General features: G+C 36.4%; 6 protein-coding genes across 8 annotated transcripts; all 6 read left to right on the top strand.

The window, feature by feature from the left end:
- The first annotated feature begins 3,256 nt into the window (after positions 1 to 3,256).
- LOC137577331 (lipopolysaccharide-induced tumor necrosis factor-alpha factor homolog) lies at positions 3,257 to 4,436 on the top strand. The gene is made up of 2 exons (XM_068290765.1): positions 3,257 to 3,592; positions 4,222 to 4,436. Exons 1-2 carry the CDS (start codon positions 3,303 to 3,305, stop codon positions 4,322 to 4,324), a joined length of 393 nt encoding a protein of 130 aa, XP_068146866.1. The 5' UTR covers positions 3,257 to 3,302; the 3' UTR covers positions 4,325 to 4,436.
- A 3,096-nt stretch (positions 4,437 to 7,532) lies between these two features.
- LOC137577330 (lipopolysaccharide-induced tumor necrosis factor-alpha factor homolog) lies at positions 7,533 to 10,322 on the top strand. Of its 3 annotated transcripts, none has more exons than XM_068290763.1 (3): positions 7,837 to 8,053; positions 9,829 to 9,973; positions 10,039 to 10,322. In XM_068290763.1, the coding sequence occupies exons 1-3, from the start codon at positions 7,975 to 7,977 to the stop codon at positions 10,139 to 10,141; spliced, it is 327 nt and encodes a 108-aa protein (XP_068146864.1). In that variant the 5' UTR covers positions 7,837 to 7,974; the 3' UTR covers positions 10,142 to 10,322. The 3 variants fall into 3 exon arrangements, with proteins under 3 accessions (XP_068146863.1, XP_068146864.1, XP_068146865.1); XM_068290764.1 differs by lacking the exon at positions 7,837 to 8,053 and adding an exon at positions 9,145 to 9,256; XM_068290762.1 differs by lacking the exons at positions 9,829 to 9,973; positions 10,039 to 10,322 and adding an exon at positions 8,126 to 8,949 and having other exon boundaries at positions 7,533 to 8,053.
- Positions 10,323 to 10,450: 128 nt separating this feature from the next.
- LOC137575696 (lipopolysaccharide-induced tumor necrosis factor-alpha factor homolog) lies at positions 10,451 to 10,879 on the top strand. Its single transcript, XM_068288331.1, has 3 exons — positions 10,451 to 10,529; positions 10,587 to 10,710; positions 10,777 to 10,879. The coding sequence occupies exons 1-3, from the start codon at positions 10,451 to 10,453 to the stop codon at positions 10,877 to 10,879; spliced, it is 306 nt and encodes a 101-aa protein (XP_068144432.1).
- Positions 10,880 to 11,261: 382 nt separating this feature from the next.
- LOC137577302 (lipopolysaccharide-induced tumor necrosis factor-alpha factor-like) lies at positions 11,262 to 13,538 on the top strand. Its single transcript, XM_068290734.1, has 3 exons — positions 11,262 to 11,546; positions 13,077 to 13,218; positions 13,283 to 13,538. The coding sequence occupies exons 1-3, from the start codon at positions 11,342 to 11,344 to the stop codon at positions 13,383 to 13,385; spliced, it is 450 nt and encodes a 149-aa protein (XP_068146835.1). The 5' UTR covers positions 11,262 to 11,341; the 3' UTR covers positions 13,386 to 13,538.
- Positions 13,539 to 15,047: 1,509 nt separating this feature from the next.
- LOC137577087 (lipopolysaccharide-induced tumor necrosis factor-alpha factor) lies at positions 15,048 to 15,622 on the top strand. The gene is made up of 3 exons (XM_068290466.1): positions 15,048 to 15,202; positions 15,266 to 15,401; positions 15,480 to 15,622. Exons 1-3 carry the CDS (start codon positions 15,079 to 15,081, stop codon positions 15,583 to 15,585), a joined length of 366 nt encoding a protein of 121 aa, XP_068146567.1. The 5' UTR covers positions 15,048 to 15,078; the 3' UTR covers positions 15,586 to 15,622.
- A 108-nt stretch (positions 15,623 to 15,730) lies between these two features.
- LOC137577085 (lipopolysaccharide-induced tumor necrosis factor-alpha factor homolog) lies at positions 15,731 to 16,767 on the top strand. Its single transcript, XM_068290465.1, has 2 exons — positions 15,731 to 16,160; positions 16,248 to 16,767. The coding sequence occupies exons 1-2, from the start codon at positions 15,829 to 15,831 to the stop codon at positions 16,351 to 16,353; spliced, it is 438 nt and encodes a 145-aa protein (XP_068146566.1). The 5' UTR covers positions 15,731 to 15,828; the 3' UTR covers positions 16,354 to 16,767.
- Positions 16,768 to 16,778: the final 11 nt, after the last annotated feature.

The raw sequence follows: 16,778 nt of genomic DNA, 5'->3' as shown, positions 1-16,778 counted from the left end.
TTGTTGAAATACGCAAACTGTTGGAGAGGTATCGAGACCACTGGTTAGATATTAATGATTTGGCGCAAAAGGATCAATACATATCGGATACCACCGGCAAACGAGCTACGTTTTTGCTTTGGAGTCCCAACCAACCGAACAAATTTCATGATGATGAACTTTGTGTATCCTTGCGTATGAAGAATGATGATCAGAACATGCAGGTGTCTAACTGTAATCGTAGTTATCTGCACTTTGTTTGTGAAACTAAACTAAATTAGTTATAAAATAAAGAAGCCATTGATTCGCGCTTCCTTAAAGGAATCGTTTTAGTCATACCTTTTTTACCGAAAAGTGGTCAGCTTTTCGATTCGATATGGTATCATAACAGAGTGAAATCGTATATTTAGGGCTCCAAAGTGTGTATCCGGATGAACACATACATTTTGAAAACTATAAAAGCCTCCAATTGAAGCGATCAGATCAAAATTTATTTCAAATTTTTGCCACTCCCCCGAGATTTCAATAGAACTGATGTTCTCGGAGCTAAACTAGCAAATTTGTCATGTACATATGTAGGATCACAGTATAGGCAGTAGAAGAGATGCTTTAAAGTAAGAATCAGTATCGATAGAATATCGAAATGAAACGATATACTATGCGTTTGTAACAAAGTCTATCAGTCAGCCTGTTGAGTCGAGTCTGAAGTGCGAGTCTGTGGAGTTGCGTCTTGAGAGAAGTGTGTGTGCCTGCAATAAAGATAATAAAACAGGACCAATGCGTGAATAGACCTCCCACGACTTTTTGTCATTTGGTGGGTCCAAAAGGGCTTTCTTTAACAAAGCTTCTCAGAATTGAACGAACTAGAAATGTTGAGAAGACACCTAGCCCCTATATTCGTTCCGGAACGGAACTTCGCGTAAAAAAAATCGAATCTTGACAAAATCTTCGCAAAATATCAAGGAAAATGCCAGACAAACCGGCTCAGATGGGAACGTATCTTTTGGATGCTATAATTTCAGCAGGGCAAAACCCTATGCGCCATTCTATCAGGTAAAACAACCTACCAATTCAATTGTGGTAAGATTTCCCAATAAAAATATTGATAATAATACTTAAAGAACTAGATCGGCAAGTTACGAAACCTACAAGAGCATGGACTTTAATAGAAGTGTGAAAGATACTTTCGATGATTCTTAAATTTTGGTGCAAAATATTACTATGTAAAGAGATATCACAAAGCTAATTGGTTTTAGGGCGTTACATTCAATGAAATGAGAAAATTGTCGCAGAGTTACTGATATTTTTGGTGAGATTTAAATATTTAAACGCAATAAAAGAAATAACTAAGTAGGTGGAGTGATATCGAAAAATCGAAACAAACTGCAACTGGATACATACTATACGAGTCTGAATTTCAAAATTAATGACTCAAGCTCTTGTAGTTTTCGAGATTTAGATGTTTATACAGACAGAGATCAACATGACTGACAAGTAATATATACACATAAAATATATTTTTTTTCAGGGTATAAAAATTAAGTATGGACTTAATTTAGTTGTAAGGCTTTTTAAATTAAACCAGATTAAAGCATTAAAACATATTATAAAATTGTTCAGATGAGATGCAGGGATGAAAGTGTTTTCGATTCCTAAGAATTGGAGTCAGTGTTGGAAAAGAGACTCTGATGTTAGTAAAGTATTTAAAATGCTTTACATCAAGAAGATTTGTCGATATGGAATTTCAACTGCAAACTATAAGCGCTTATTCATCAACATTGATTGCCAATGTGTAGGCATTGATGACTCATTTGTAATCTAGAAAACTGTTTTAGATGTACCTAGTAAATCAAGTGTTATAAACAATACCCCTACGTATATACTTATACATATCTTTATCCATACACCACCATTCAGTCAGGGCCAAAAATCCCCCGTCAGTTGACAACAATAACAAATGAAGCAAGTAAGTCGACTCGTCGACTCGGGTATACCATACACCAGGTGAAACAAATTTTTTTTAAATTTCGAAAACCAAATGTACATATGTCTATTAAATTGTTTTTACATGCTTCATACTACATATGTGCTATCTCGCTGACTCTACAAACACAGCACTCTAGCGCCGCCACTAGCCAACGGCCAATTCTGGCCTTGTGGACCGCTTAGTAAAATACGTTCATACGCATATTTTGCATGTTTTTAGTCCGATTTCAATAAAATTTGGTAGTTTTGTAGAAATAGATAAGATTAATTAGTCTGCCAAATTTAAATGCGATAGTCAAAAAACTACAGGAGGAAATCGGTTTTTTCTAAATTATGGAGGCGGAAGTAGGCGTGGCAAAATGTGAAAATATCTAAATTCTCCGCGCATACTATGCCAGTATACATACTAAATTTGGTGACTTTAGCTTTGTTAGTTTTTGATAAAATCAGTTTTGTTTAATTTGCGGGGGCGGAAGTAGGCGTGGCAAAATTTTTAAATAGCCAGTTTCTGCGCGTCTATTAAACTAGTCTGCATACCAAATTTGATGTCGGTAGCTGTCATAGTTTTTAAGAAAATCAGTTTTATGTGAATTCCGGGGGCGGAAGGGGGCGTGGCAAAAAGTTTAAACAATTAGTTTCTGCGCGCCAACTAAACGAGTATATAAACCAAATTTGATGTCTCTAGCTGTTATACTTTTTAAGAAAAACAGTTTTATGTGATTCCTGGGGGCGTAAGGGGGCGTGGCAAAAAGTTTGAACAGTTAATTTCTGCGCACTAACTAATCGGGTATATAAACTAAATTTGATGTCTCTAGCTGTCATACTTTTTAAGAAAAACAGTTTTATGTGATTCCTGGGGGCGTAGGGGGGCGTGGCCGAAATTCCAATTAACTCTGTAACTGTGCATAATACACGAGTATACATACCAAATTTGGTGGCTCTAACTCTTATAGTCTCCGAGATCTGCGTGTTCATACAGACGGACGGACGGACGGACGGACGGACGGACGGACGGACGGACGGACGGACGGACGGACGGACGGACGGACGGACAGACGGACATGGCTAGATCGACTCGGCTATTCATCCTGATCAAGAATATATATACTTTATAGGGTCGGAGAAGCTTCCTTCTGCCTGTTACATACATTTTGGCGACTTTAATATACCATTTCACCCTATGGGTGTATGGTATAAAAATAATCGGAGTATGTGAGATAAGATAAGAAATTCCATAACAGAAACAGAACAGAAACAGAAATTGTCGTAAGTGCAAGCTGAATACATTTAGTCTTCAGTTTAGCGGTAACCTTTAAACGGAGCAGTTGAGTGAAAATATGGACAGCAAGCAGCCTCCACCGTATAGCGAGCAGCCCGGTTTTACACCAGCTCAGACCTATCAGCCACAGGGTGGACCCACACAGCCACCACTATATCCACCAATGCCACAGAATCCCCAGACCTCGACTGTGATTATACAGACAACGACTACCTCAAATTTGGTGCCAATCGGCAGTGGGCCCACACGTATACGTTGCCCATCCTGCCATGCTGAGGTGCTGACCACTGTCAAGAGTACGCCATCGGGCAGAACACACTGCTGGGCCATCATTTTATGCCTGTTTGTGTAAGTAGAAACCTCTTGGATTGGACTGGGTGATTCACAAAGATCTATCTAGACTGAACTCCTAAAAGTGTTGTACATAAAGACTGAAAACGACTTTGAGAGAGAGCGAGAGTGTGTGTATATTAAGAGTCAACAAAAACACTTGAAACCTTTGTTATCTCTGCTGGAAATGGAGCTACAGTTGACTCAGATAGCACTTGAGTGAGACATGGCTATACAAATATATATATATATATAGAAGTATATATATTCTTTTAGATACATGTCTCGTTAAGATTTTGCTAATTTGTGTTCTATCTATCTTTGCACAATGAAATCTCAATCTCTAGCTAAAGTCTATATAGATTTTCAAGTCGTTTATATTTCCTGTTAGCAAAAAAATCAAATAATCAGTCAATATTATAAGCTTATTGCTTATTGGCTATTTCATAAGGTATTTAATTTATTTTTGGCCGATAACGTCAAACATTTTGAGGTCGACACACAGTGGCTATTAAATGGAATTACTAGTCAGACATAGACCTACATACTAAACTGAATCACCTATGTATATACATACATTACTCAAACTTGTTCACCATTCCACTAACCAATTTTACTCTCTTTCTCACTCTTTCTTTGCCCAACAGTTGCTGGCCTTGCGTTTGTTTGCCATATTGTATGGACTCGTGTCAGAATGCTAACCATTACTGCCCCAATTGTAGTGCCTATATAGGTACTTTTGAAAACTAATCTACATAAATATATCATTTAAAACATATATATACCATATAGACTATGAAACGATTTTGTATAAACGAAAAAAACATATGAAATTAAACAAATTGTAAATACTTAACGAAAATGTCATGTACACTTCTGGGAATTAGTTGATATGAAACGGAAATGCGATAAGAAGAAACATAATTAATCGATTAACTAATAAAGTAAGTAATTGACTAAAGCTACATACAAATCTGGCCTTTATAAGCCTGACCAACTATAAAGTTTCTCTAAAATCGGTGAATAATTACATAAATACATTGACAAAACTTTAGTTTAATGAAAATGGAATCAAGTACGAACAATTTTGTACTCTTTCTCTTGATTAGATGCACTTTTATCTGCATTGCTTCCCATAAAAACCCCTTTACCAAACATTTTATAACAAATTAAATAGAACTGCCAGAAACCAAAAAAAAAAATATGTACTTAATTTGTTTGGTCTAAACAAGTTGTGGTTAATCGACAAGTGAGATAAGAAATTTCCTGATAATCGAGCAACTTCACCTAGAGTGATAAGAGCTTTGCCAGTATGAGGACAGCTGGGCCGGCAATTAGTTCGCTCAACATGGAAAATGGTAACCAACAATCGGTATATTCGGATTTTTCACCAGCCCAGACCTTTCAGCCAACTGTGGGGCAGCCAAATGTCGTTATAGCGAACCAACCGGTAAATAGTGGAAACTTTGGCTCACAATCGAAACGTGTTCAGTGTCCATCCTGTCATGGCTTTGTGATGACCAATCTAATGACCAAACCCACTAAGGGAACGCACTTAATTGCTGGCCTATTATGTGTTTGCTGGTGAGTTCGGAATGGTAATGGAGATCTAAAAATAAATATGTATATTTATTGTTATTATTTTCAGTTTGTGGCCTTGTGCTGGTCTACCATATTGTGTTAACTACTGTAAGAATGTTCAACATTATTGTCCGAATTGTGGTTGCTATCTGGGATCATATTTTTTTTTAAATTGACCAACAAATGAATCATAGTTTTTAGCTAGAAAGTCAATTCGATTTGTAGATAATCTCAATTTTAAATTGATCCTCAAAAGCAAAGTGGGTAAATGCATTATCAAAAAAAGAAAAGGGGAACTAATTATAATCTAGGTGGATGGCTATAAATAAAAATGTATATTATATAAACATTTATGAAAAAAATTAATGAAAAACCAAAATATACATATTTTTTAATTTATAATAATTTGATTAAAACAATAAAGCTGACAACGGAAGTGAAAGCAGACATCAATTCCGGCCAATTTGTCCGGAATCAAGAACAAGAAATGGGCTAATTACTTTTAACCAAATTCGATAACGTTTTTTTGTTATCAAATGGTTATCATGAACTACCTCAATAAAAGAAAATATATCTGGGTAGGTATCTAATCCTAAAATCGTCTTTTGTTGGCCAATAAATGGTTTTAAGACAGATCTTAAAAGATCGTATAGTCTATAAATACAGTAGAATCCGAAAATATCGAATTCAACTGAATGTTGCGACGATCCGAAAGAAACTATAGCAATATAATGCCAAACATTTTAGAAGTTTATATATTTATCAGTATCAACAGTTCATTCCAAGCAGATTTTAAAAACGAAAAGAGTAATTGAGGCTTTTGAAATTCTGAATATTGAGCTTAACGATCAGCAAATGTTTTTTAAAAACGCTTTTAAAAAAAGGATTAAAAATTATTAAATATTTAAAATTATTTGTTTTGGTTAAAATATTTATTATTGTTATTCAAAAACCGATGGGGAACATGGTTTTTTTATTTTTTGCTCTCGACGGTTAAAGTGACTTCCGATATCTTGAGAGTCGTTATAACCGTATTATACTATATAATATATAGTATATATTAAAATGTCGGTCTGTCAAAAATATGTGAGTCTTTGAAGTATTTAGGTCAAAAAATCTTAATTTTTTGATCGGTTTTTCTCATAAAAATATATTAATAATAATCCCTGTACAAATCAAGAAAAATATCAAAAGATATAAAAAAAAAACATTTTATTTTTAATTACTGTTAATTTCGTATTATTATGAATTTCCAAATTTATTACTAATTTTGTAATCATTATTTTTAGTTACAGTCTCGATAAAAAAGTTTTTTTTTCCGCACAAATTAGTTAATGAAAATTGTATTTCAACTACATATGTAATTGTATGCAGAAAATTAAAAGAAATTTAATATAAGTACCTTTATGTGTGTTAAATTTCTCTTGTACTTTGCCAAACTTATCAGGGTTGAACCCAAAAGGTATCGTGGGTCCTTAACCGTGTTCCGACATATAGCGCCATGTTGAATAGATTATAGAGAACTTAGTCAACATTTTTAAGACCAAGATTATGCAGAATTTAGATTCTTAATTGCTGATTAAAAGTACTGGCATTTGTCTCTCTCCCTGTCGTCAGTTACAAATTCCATTAAAGTGTGCGTGAAAGCTGAGATGGTGACGTCATTTTTTTAGTTTACTCCCCTTTTCCACGAAACAGTTGTCATTATTAACTTACGTACTTACGTAACGTTTTCTGGGCAGACGATTGGAGGTGAAGACTTTTTTGACGTTTCTTATGTTACTCATCTTGAAAGGATTGGCATTAAGAAAAAATTAGTGACTTTTATAAGTAATTAATTAATAGGAAATGTTTATGGTTTTAAATTTTGCCGTTACACAGGAGGCATAAGTGATTTGATTGAAAATTGTTCTTTTTAAACTTTGTTACTTTTAAATATTTGTTACGAAAGAAATGTAACTGTTTTAATGCCATTTCGAAAAAGTTCTTGAATTATGAAAAAATGACTATCGATAATGGAATAATCGATACTTGTTTACTGGCCACAATTGTTTACATTGTTTTCTTTGATACCCAGTATTTTGTTTTTGTCTTGCTTGTGGCATGCTGTTGCACTTACTTACAGTCAGTCGACAAGCTCAGACAACGCACGAGAGAAAAAAAAAAAGAAAAGCTGTCTGTTTTAATCTTTACTAATCACTTAAACTAAAATGCAAAAGCTCAAGTATATTGCACTAGTTGCAATTATTGTTTAAAGGGTATTATCGAGTCGACGAGTAGTTGTGAATTCCTTTTTATTATCGTTCCACTCTCTGATCGAGCCGAGATATAGTTGTCTCTTTCTTACCTGTACCTCAGACACTCCACGGAAAGCAAATGCAATTCTTATTCGCTTTCATTTCATTTCAACTTCAACCGGTGACAAAAACGGATTTCCAGTGAAACGTGCAGAAACGAGAAATATAAAAAAAAAAAACACATTGACTTTAACGACAAAAACATTTGTTTGACGCAGTTACAAATCTGAGCTACTATGGAGAACAAAAAGCTTTATCCACCACCGCCTTCGTATGCGGAGTTGGGTGACAGCCCCACTGCCCCGCCACCGGAAGAGCCAATGCAATCGAGTTCGCCGCCGCCTCCGAATCCGTATCAATATCAACAGATACAAGAGTCACCGGCCCCAAATCCTTACCAGTATCAGCAGATGGTGCAGTCGCCACCGCCACCAACTGTCATCCAACCGCAGACTGTTGTCCATCACAACACTGTGGTGATGAATGCTCCTACCGGGCCGGGTATGACCTGTCCCCATTGTCATGCACGTGTCCGTGTCACTGTCGAACGACATGCCACTTGCAATACTTGGCTATTGGCCGGACTCCTTTGTCTCTGTTTGTGAGTATCAACGAAAAAAATGAATGAGTAATCAAATTTCCAATGATAACAATCTCTTGTCCCTCCACACAGTTGGTGGCCGTGTGTCTGTTTGCCTTGCTGCTGCAATTGGTGCTACAGAACCTCTCAATATTGCCCCAACTGCAAGGCTTGCCTGGGCAGTTTCTAAGCTGGCTACACTATAAACAACTCAACTTATATACCCACACATACATAAACAACACAAAATGTATACACACACACAGCCATTTGCAAATTCCACATACATATACATAAGTATAAATAAGATTTCTTCCATGTTTTACTTAGCAAAAAGAAAAACATTTGGAAAAACTTTTGTATCTACTTAAAATACTTTTCCATGGTGAAGCAAAAAAACCAAAAAAATATTATGAAAAATAAATAATATACATATGTATATATTTCATTTGTACTTGAAGTACAAACATACAAAGACACACACCAATTGAATTGTTTATAAACAAATTGTTAATGTTTATATGTACATATGTAGATAGTTTAGTTTTGCAACCATATTGTGTTGGATTGTTTTTGAAATTTCCATGAAGGTTTAAATTTGTTATTTATAGCTGTAAATACATATGTACATATATGTATAATTCTGGTAGTCACACATACTAAAAACTTAGTGCCTATTGCTACGTAAAAACCCTTGCCGTTTAGGTAATTTCAAGTAATCTAAAATATTTAAGTGCCTGTTCCAGTCACCTGTTAATCCCTTTCCAATGTTTACATTAGATGAGCGTAAAATTTGATTGCCATAATAGAAATATTACACATGTATAAACAAATTAATTTGACGCCGTTTTTTACACTTGTAAATAAATACATTCCACATTTTGTATATGGAAAAACAAAAATGTTGGAAATACATACTTAATTGTTTTCAATAACTGCCTGTATCAACACTTTCATGATCTGTAACCGACTTTTTGCAGCTTTCGGTTTCAGCTTATCTCTGTGATTCCCCTTGTTCGGTTTCGTGTTGGCAACATGTTGCGTTCGATAATGTTGCGGGGTTGCCCAACATGTTGACTACTAAAATTTCTGTCGCTCCCCTTCGACGGGTTGGCGCACGAGACTTTTAAATAACTTTCGCTTGTCAAACGGATAGCAACAAGTACTCAAAGTGCTACTTAAAATCAAAAAACTTCTTAAGAGAGATCGAACAAATTAATTAAGGTGTGTGTAAATGATGCTCAACATAATTTTATTTCAATAATTAACAGCAAAGTGGTTAAATGGAAGGATGAAATATTCGTTGGAGTCGGGTTTTATGTGGCAGGGACAATGCGGAAAACAAATAACCAAGAGGCACGCGTTGAAATAAAGGCCATAACCACACCCTGAGACAGTCCATAACGATAATAGGAGACATTTGTATACATATTTAAGAATAACTTTCGCCAAAAAGCAATGAGAGTATAACAAACTGAAGAAGAAGGAGAAGCAGGTGACTTTATCAACCCCAAAAATTCTCTCTGTGTGGCATGTGGCATTTGGCTATGATGACATCATAAGCTTGCCGATTGGAATGGATAAAGTGAAAAAATAAAACAAGGGCGAACAATTATCTGAATGGAAACATCGAGTTATTGCAATTATAATTGACGGTTTTGACGGTGTGACATTCGAGTTAATGTCGTGTTCATGGACACGCAAAGCCAATCTAATGCAAGGTTATTCCAAAATGCAGTAGATTAATCAAAGCATTCGTCGTTTCCCTTTTTGTGCTGGGGATTTTTTATTTGCAGATTTTATCAAGATGTCAACCCAACCGGTTGGTCCCGAACCCGTCAATGTGGTCTGTCCCAGTTGCCATCAGCAGGTGGTGACCCGAACGGAACCCAAAGCCACCACAAAAACCCATTTGATTGCACTCATTATGTGTCTGACCTGGTAAGGAGTATTTAAATCCTTGGAAATGGTCAATGAAAGTACATTTCGTTTGTTTTCTATTGCAGCCTTTGGCCATGTGCCTGTTGCCTCTACTGTACCCAATGTGCCAGGAATACGGAACATTTTTGCCCCTCTTGTAATGCGTTTGTCGGCACCTATGAACGTTAAGAGGATCAGGCAAAGGATCTGGCTTTTCTCCCAACTGTTGGCTAGCAGTTCGTAATGAAATGTCACTAATTTACTTAATTTATCACCATCAATCTTATGCAATCTTTTGATGTTAAAGCAAAAAATTTGTTCACAAAGATTTTAATAAAATAGAAAAACTTTCAATATAATTAGCCTCTAATTTGAAAGCATCCTAATGGCTTGCTATTAATCCAAGTCCAGGCCAAAGGATACGTGGCCTTTATAGAAGTGCCTATAAAAACCCATGACTCTCATATCGGTTAGTTTACTCGCAGTAAATTTGGTAAAATGGAAAAGTCTTGCTACTCCTTGGCTCCCATTAGTGCTCCACCGGCCCAACCACCTGTGTTGGTTATTAACTCCAATGGTAAGTGGATTCCATAGCTATTGTCAGCTAAGTTTAGATGCTCCTTTCTCTAAGAAGCCCTGCTGGGTCCTGTGCCCCAGCGTATGCAGTGCAAGTACTGCCAAATGATCATGGAGACGTGCATTAAGAAACGTGTCACCCGATACACTCATTTCTTTGCCCTGGCCTTCTGTCTAACAGGGTAAGAGAGAGAGAGAGTACAGTTAATCAATTTGTCCTATCTAGATCAATTTCCAACTTTTTCCAGGTTACTTTGTCTAGTTCCATTGCCCTATTGCCTGAAGAGTTGTCAAAGTTTGGATCATTATTGCACTAGCTGCAATCAATTTCTTGGAAAGGCGGCCAACTAAACTAAGCCATAAAAGCTCTCAAAGATTAAAATGAAAAAAAAAAAGTACCTTATTTAATGATTCATTGCCATTATAAAATATTCTTCAAATAAAGAATTGGCACATTATAAACAAACAAAAATAAAAATTACAAAGCATTGGCTACGCCCTTTTCTTGTTAACATTTGAAATGTTTGTTTGCGATTTTCTAGGGCAACAATTGAACAATTGATAGTGAAATCTATTAGGACTTAAGATGTGCTTTATATCAAAATAGCCACAAACACTGAAATTCCAAACACACATAGACACAAACACACACACACAGGGACCACTGGATAATTGAAATGTTTCTAAACAATTACTAAAGGCGAGTCAAAATTTTATCCCCAGTCTGGTGTAGTTTGCCGTACGCTTCGGTCACTCAGAGCGGAAAGAAACGCAAAAAAATCGCAAAGAATCATTTTCAACTCTTTGGGTGTCATGTCATCAAAAAATAATGTCTATCCAGCATTGGATAATCAGCGACAAATGGGCGACTCCCCGCCTCAATATGGCGACATAGCGTCGGCTACTGCACCCACAATGATACCGCTGGAGGGACCCACTACCCAAAGTACTTCTCCGCCTATTCATTTACAACCCGCTGTGATAGTGGGCCAACAGCCACCTGTTTATATAGTCCAAAGTGAGTTGTTGTTGTTATATGCCCATGATGATGGCTAATGAGAAAGAGTCAGCAGAAAGGGTTCGCAGTTACGGTCAAGGTTTTCCTGTTTGTGATGTAATAATTTCTAGTGTCATGAGGGGTTGGATTAAAGTTACAATGGAACATCGTTTACGATTCCGGAAAGTTGGACAATTTCATTTTAATTGTCAATTAATTTTTAAATGTGATACAAAATTATTATTTTTCACAGTATTTAATTTAGGGGATTCCCCTACGTAAAAGTTGTAGTTGACTTGTTGCCCTCACCTACCCAAACCTGACAACGCCCTACGAAAAGGATAGTGTCATTTCGACATTTGTCACTTTCGTTATACATATCAAATTCTAAACTTAAGATTTTCGAATCTATAGCTAGGATTAAATGATTTTAAAACAAATTAACAAATTTCGAAGTGACGAATCCGTACAGTTGGAGGCTTCGTAGTTGAGAGTTTTTTAAATTTGAATTAAATTAGATCTAAAAAAATATCAAAGAAGTTAAATTCGGCTATGCCGAAGTTTATATACCCTTGCAGTCCTTGACAATAATAATTTCACATGTTCAAAATTTCTTTTCTGCAACTCAATTCATTAATATACAAACAAAACAATTTTACTCTTCATACTATGTACAATTTGTTCTTCTTCTTCCCTCATTCCCTAAGCAAAGCAACGCACGCATACACATACAGTTTATGTAGCGTTGCGTCTGTGTGTGTATGCATGTGCTCTGTTAACAGATGGTGACGTAGTAGGCAGCAAGCAGAGCTGCCGGCAGCGATTGAACCGATTTATATAGACTGTAACTTGTGTTCTATTTATCCGATCAGGGTCAAATTTTGGGATCTGAGATTTTATATCAAATTCTATTATATTGGTAAATTTCATGGGGATACTCCAATTTTTGCAAAAATTTTTGTTCCAGAGCTATATGATATAGTAGTCCGATCCCAAAGATTTTCATACTTTATCTCACCCGGGTAAAAAAAAAGCTCCCAAAAAAAATTTCATCCCGATAGCTCTTAAGATGGCTGAGTAAAACGCGTACGCACCGACGGACAGACGGACAGACGGACAGACGGACAGACGGACATGGCTATATCGACTTAGCTTCTCATGCTGATCAAGAATATATATACTTTATGGGGTCGGAAACGTCTCCTTCTGTGCGTTACAAACATCTGACCAATTTTATAATACCCTCTGCAAGGGTATAATTATATATGTTTTGGATTAGTAAAGAATTTACCGTTTTCAGAAGTCGATTTTCTTTTTTGAGAGCCCCTCTCGCTCTCTCTCTCTCTCTTTTTGGTGGAAGCATGGCACTGCTAAGTCCGGCCCTGGCCTATTAAAATGAAATTTTAAATAAAAATTCGGTCAATTAAAAATACTTTAACCAATGAACCCCAAAAACGTTAATTTTAATTTAAAATATATATAATACTTAAGATTAAGATATTTGTTAGATATTATGATATTATCCGATGATATCATTGCTCTTTTGTGCAGATGAAGTGCCAGTCGTCAATCAATTGGGCAGTGTGCCCACAATGGCTACTTGCCCCTCATGTCATGCCCGTCAAGTGTCCACTGTGAAATATGACGCCAGCACCAAGACGCATCTGTTCGCTCTTGGTATTTGTCTGGTGGGGTAAGTTCAAAATTCTCCATTTTGTTTTTGTTTAACTTTTAATATGTTTTAATGTGGTTTTCAGTGGCTGTTGCTGTGCCTGTATTCCGTATTGTGTCGACTCCTGCCAGAGTGCCCAACATTCCTGCAGCAGCTGTGGCGCCTATTTGGGTTCCTATCAGAATTAAACTTATCACTAAAAGTACTTAATTGTATTACATTAACAAAACAAAAATTTTCTCTGTAAATGTTTTTTTAATTATCAAAATGTTTCCTATGCACATAATTCAGTTTATCACACAAAATATAAATAAAGTTATGAATTGTTTGATATACAATAATTGTATGACAAAAAAAAAAAAGATAAGTTCAAGGACGAGAACAATAGCCTCATAATGAACATCAAACATCATCATAATGAACATCATAATGAACATCGAAACCTATTTTTATTCAACCATACAACACATACGCAGATGGGACAAACGTATTACAGGTTTTGATTGCAAACGCTAGTCTAGTCATGCAACACCAGAAAACTTCAGCAAAAACCCGAACGTGCGTACGAAAATACTTGAGTCTGGCACGGACTACAGAAGTTCTTTCGTTCTTTTTATATATGTGTACCCTCATCGGTACATGCTCGGGCTTCGTAGTGTGTGTGTGATGTGAAGTTGTACAACACCGCATTTCAATATCCCGCTCGACAAAAACGGTGAAATTTTCGACAAAACAGCGACAATGCAAAAAGGATATGCCCCTGTGGAAAGAATATACACATACTTTTAGAGTCTATAAGCATTTCTGGAAGCTGTCTTATATTTTGAAACATTTCTAACCTTTTTGAAAAGTTTTAGCTCTAACATTTTTTGCGAAAATTGGCCCAAAAAAGTAGAGCCTTGAAATTTATAAATTTTTAAGAAACCGGCAGAATTACTGGTTCGCCAAGTTAAGACTTTTGATAATTTTTATCATTGGATTATTTTCAACTGATTTCCAAAAGTTGCCTTTCTCTAGGACCAACCTTAGCAGGGGAAAAAACAAATGTTTTAAAGATTTGGTGCTGTATTCTAAAAGGTTTATACTAGAAATTATCAAAAAATTGCAAATTTAAGACTTGACCGCCTTCAAAGTTTTTCTATTTATCTATTATTTTATTTATTTTAAACAAACCAAAACCAAGAACATGCAAAATTTGGATATCGAAAAGTAAAAATTTCAAATATACAGTTGGACCTTGATTATCCGGGACGGTCGGAACCAGAGACATCTCGGAAAATCGAAAAACCCGGTAAATCGACAGCAAAATTTCCACGTATGTATGTACATATTTCGTGCTTGAAATTTTATAAGTACATCCATACATATCTTTAAGTCAACCTTCAAACACACACTGGTCATAAAAATATGTGAAATGTACATACCTACATACACGAGTGTTTCTCATTGATTGTTTAGGAATTTGAGAAAAATAGTTAGTCATAGATAATGCTTAGAACCCAGTTTTGGTACGTTCAAAGTCCCCAATGAGTTAAGACTAGAACAGATTTTAATAAGTAATCATTTATATTGCGGTTGAAGTCCCAACCTTGGTTAAAGAACTTAATCTAGGCCAGATCTAAACTAGACCCGGACAATGCCAAGGCGAACCAATTCTCTCCAGAAGGCTTCCTATATAGAAATTGGAGAAAGTCTTTGAAGTAGTCTCCTCTAGACCAATGGCCAAAACTTGATAGTTTCCGGAAAACTTTATTATCTCAGTCGATAAAAGATCGCTAGCATCTCACTTGAACAGCAGGTAAAAAGCTCAAGATCGAAGCTTTTTTGAGTTTCCCTCTCAAAACATGGAAAGCTGTGCTCAGTTGACAGTTGTCTTTGGTAATGCAGTACAATCAGTCATCTCCGATCGGGGGATATATACACGGACAGCAGCCGCCAAGCTATGCCCAGGCCACAAATCCGCAACAAGCCTATCCAGTTGTTCCACCTGTGGTGATCATTCAACGTAAATGAGTGGCTGATCTCAATGGATAGCGGAAAACTTAAGGCATTCCACTCGCTTTTTCAGATCACACTGTTACACCTGTGGGACCCGATGCCTGCTTCATCACCTGTCCGCATTGCCATGTTCAGAAATTGACTCGAGTGGAATATGCGCCCAGTGGGAAGACCCATTGCATGGCTGCCCTACTCTGTATGATGGGGTAAGAGAATGTCTCTCGTGGAAGTGATCTCGATATTATCTTATCTAATATACTGACATATGATTCATTCGCCCACAGACTCTGGTGTTTCGCCTGTTTGCCATATTGTGTGACTAGTTGCATGAATGCTCAGCATTATTGTGGCAATTGCAATAAATTTGTGGGAGTCTATAGCGGGGATTAGTTTAAGACCGATCAATAAACAAAAACCAAACAGACAATTCGAAGTTGTGTTAACATTTTTGCTTTGGGTGTAAACGTTTCCACCACGAGTTGGCCTTAAATGATAAGAAGTCCCACCGAACCGAACGAACTGAAACAAACTCAACTGATATGAGAGTGAGTAAAGCCAATATTATTGTGTTTTTATGTCAGCACAAGGGAAGAGTCACGCCCAATAGTTGGTAGAAAAAAAGAAAAGAAAACTATGGACAAAGTTTATCCATCTGTGCCCTTGGAGGCTCCCATAGCCACAGCAGCGACAAGTCAAGAACAAGTACATTTATTGACCACAAGAGCACCACCAAGTTACGATCAGGCCACAGCGACGCCAGCAACGACGACAGGTCCAGCTCCAACACCAATACCAGCAACAACCACACAACACCACACTGTGGTGGTGGTTCCAGCTGGCTCCACATATGGACCTGAACCCATGGATATACAGTGTCCCTATTGTCACAATTATGCACGAACTCGTGTCTCCTATCGTCCCAACTCGAGAACTCATCTAATTGCCTTGGTTTTGTGTCTGTTTCAGTAAGTATAAGTGTTAACCAAGTTAAATGGTGACTAAGTTAACCACTCCCCCGGGCTGCTCCTCCTCCTCCATCTGCTTCTTTTTAGATTATATTGCTGTGTTTGTTTGCCATATTGCATCTCGAGTTGCATGAACACGAATCATTATTGCGGCATGTGCGATCATTATTTGGGCAGTTATGTGCGCAATTGAATGGAGTTTACAGTGTTAACTGACTAAGTGCCACAAGCAAGTATTGATAATGTGATGGACAAGACAATTTTTTCTTATTCTAAACGAACAAACCAACATGGACCATGGCTAAGATAAGAACAAATTGAACAAATTTCCTAAAATTAACAGTCTCTCTTTCTGCAAATGACTGAAATTGTTCTTAAACAAGTCACACTGTAAATAAAGACAACTAAAAATATTAAATCTTTTCAAGTTTTTTAAGTGCTAATTAGTTGATTTTCCTTAGCCAAAAATAGCAAATATTACTCAACAAAAGTTGTAAGATAGTGGACAGTGTTGCTTTCACTTAGTTTGCTTTGTATCCACTGTAAATTGTCTCCTCATAAGCTAGAGATAAGGCCAAAATCAACAATGATAAGCGTTTTAAGTATACTCGGGATAAT

Source organism: Drosophila tropicalis, unplaced genomic scaffold (genome assembly GCF_018151085.1).
Source record: "Drosophila tropicalis isolate 14030-0801.00 unplaced genomic scaffold, ASM1815108v1 contig_593, whole genome shotgun sequence".
Lineage (NCBI taxonomy): Eukaryota > Metazoa > Arthropoda > Insecta > Diptera > Drosophilidae > Drosophila > Drosophila tropicalis.
The sequence above is the reverse complement of the archived record's forward strand: the minus strand, read 5'-3'. Positions and strand labels throughout refer to the sequence as shown.

Coding starts and splice junctions, on each gene's coding strand:
- LOC137577331 (XM_068290765.1), top strand. CDS start 3,303: ATGGACAGCAAGCAGCCTCCACCGTATAGCGAGCAGCCCGGTTTTACA. Junction 3,593..4,221: donor ATCATTTTATGCCTGTTTGT/GTAAGTAGAAAC, acceptor TTTGCCCAACAG/TTGCTGGCCTTGCGTTTGTT.
- LOC137577330 (XM_068290762.1), top strand. CDS start 7,689: ATGGAGAACAAAAAGCTTTATCCACCACCGCCTTCGTATGCGGAGTTG. Junction 8,054..8,125: donor GGACTCCTTTGTCTCTGTTT/GTGAGTATCAAC, acceptor CCCTCCACACAG/TTGGTGGCCGTGTGTCTGTT.
- LOC137575696 (XM_068288331.1), top strand. CDS start 10,451: ATGGAAAAGTCTTGCTACTCCTTGGCTCCCATTAGTGCTCCACCGGCC. Junction 10,530..10,586: donor GTTGGTTATTAACTCCAATG/GTAAGTGGATTC, acceptor TTCTCTAAGAAG/CCCTGCTGGGTCCTGTGCCC. Junction 10,711..10,776: donor CTGGCCTTCTGTCTAACAGG/GTAAGAGAGAGA, acceptor AACTTTTTCCAG/GTTACTTTGTCTAGTTCCAT.
- LOC137577302 (XM_068290734.1), top strand. CDS start 11,342: ATGTCATCAAAAAATAATGTCTATCCAGCATTGGATAATCAGCGACAA. Junction 11,547..13,076: donor ACCTGTTTATATAGTCCAAA/GTGAGTTGTTGT, acceptor TCTTTTGTGCAG/ATGAAGTGCCAGTCGTCAAT. Junction 13,219..13,282: donor CTTGGTATTTGTCTGGTGGG/GTAAGTTCAAAA, acceptor TGTGGTTTTCAG/TGGCTGTTGCTGTGCCTGTA.
- LOC137577087 (XM_068290466.1), top strand. CDS start 15,079: ATGCAGTACAATCAGTCATCTCCGATCGGGGGATATATACACGGACAG. Junction 15,203..15,265: donor ACCTGTGGTGATCATTCAAC/GTAAATGAGTGG, acceptor TCGCTTTTTCAG/ATCACACTGTTACACCTGTG. Junction 15,402..15,479: donor GCCCTACTCTGTATGATGGG/GTAAGAGAATGT, acceptor ATTCGCCCACAG/ACTCTGGTGTTTCGCCTGTT.
- LOC137577085 (XM_068290465.1), top strand. CDS start 15,829: ATGGACAAAGTTTATCCATCTGTGCCCTTGGAGGCTCCCATAGCCACA. Junction 16,161..16,247: donor TTGGTTTTGTGTCTGTTTCA/GTAAGTATAAGT, acceptor GCTTCTTTTTAG/ATTATATTGCTGTGTTTGTT.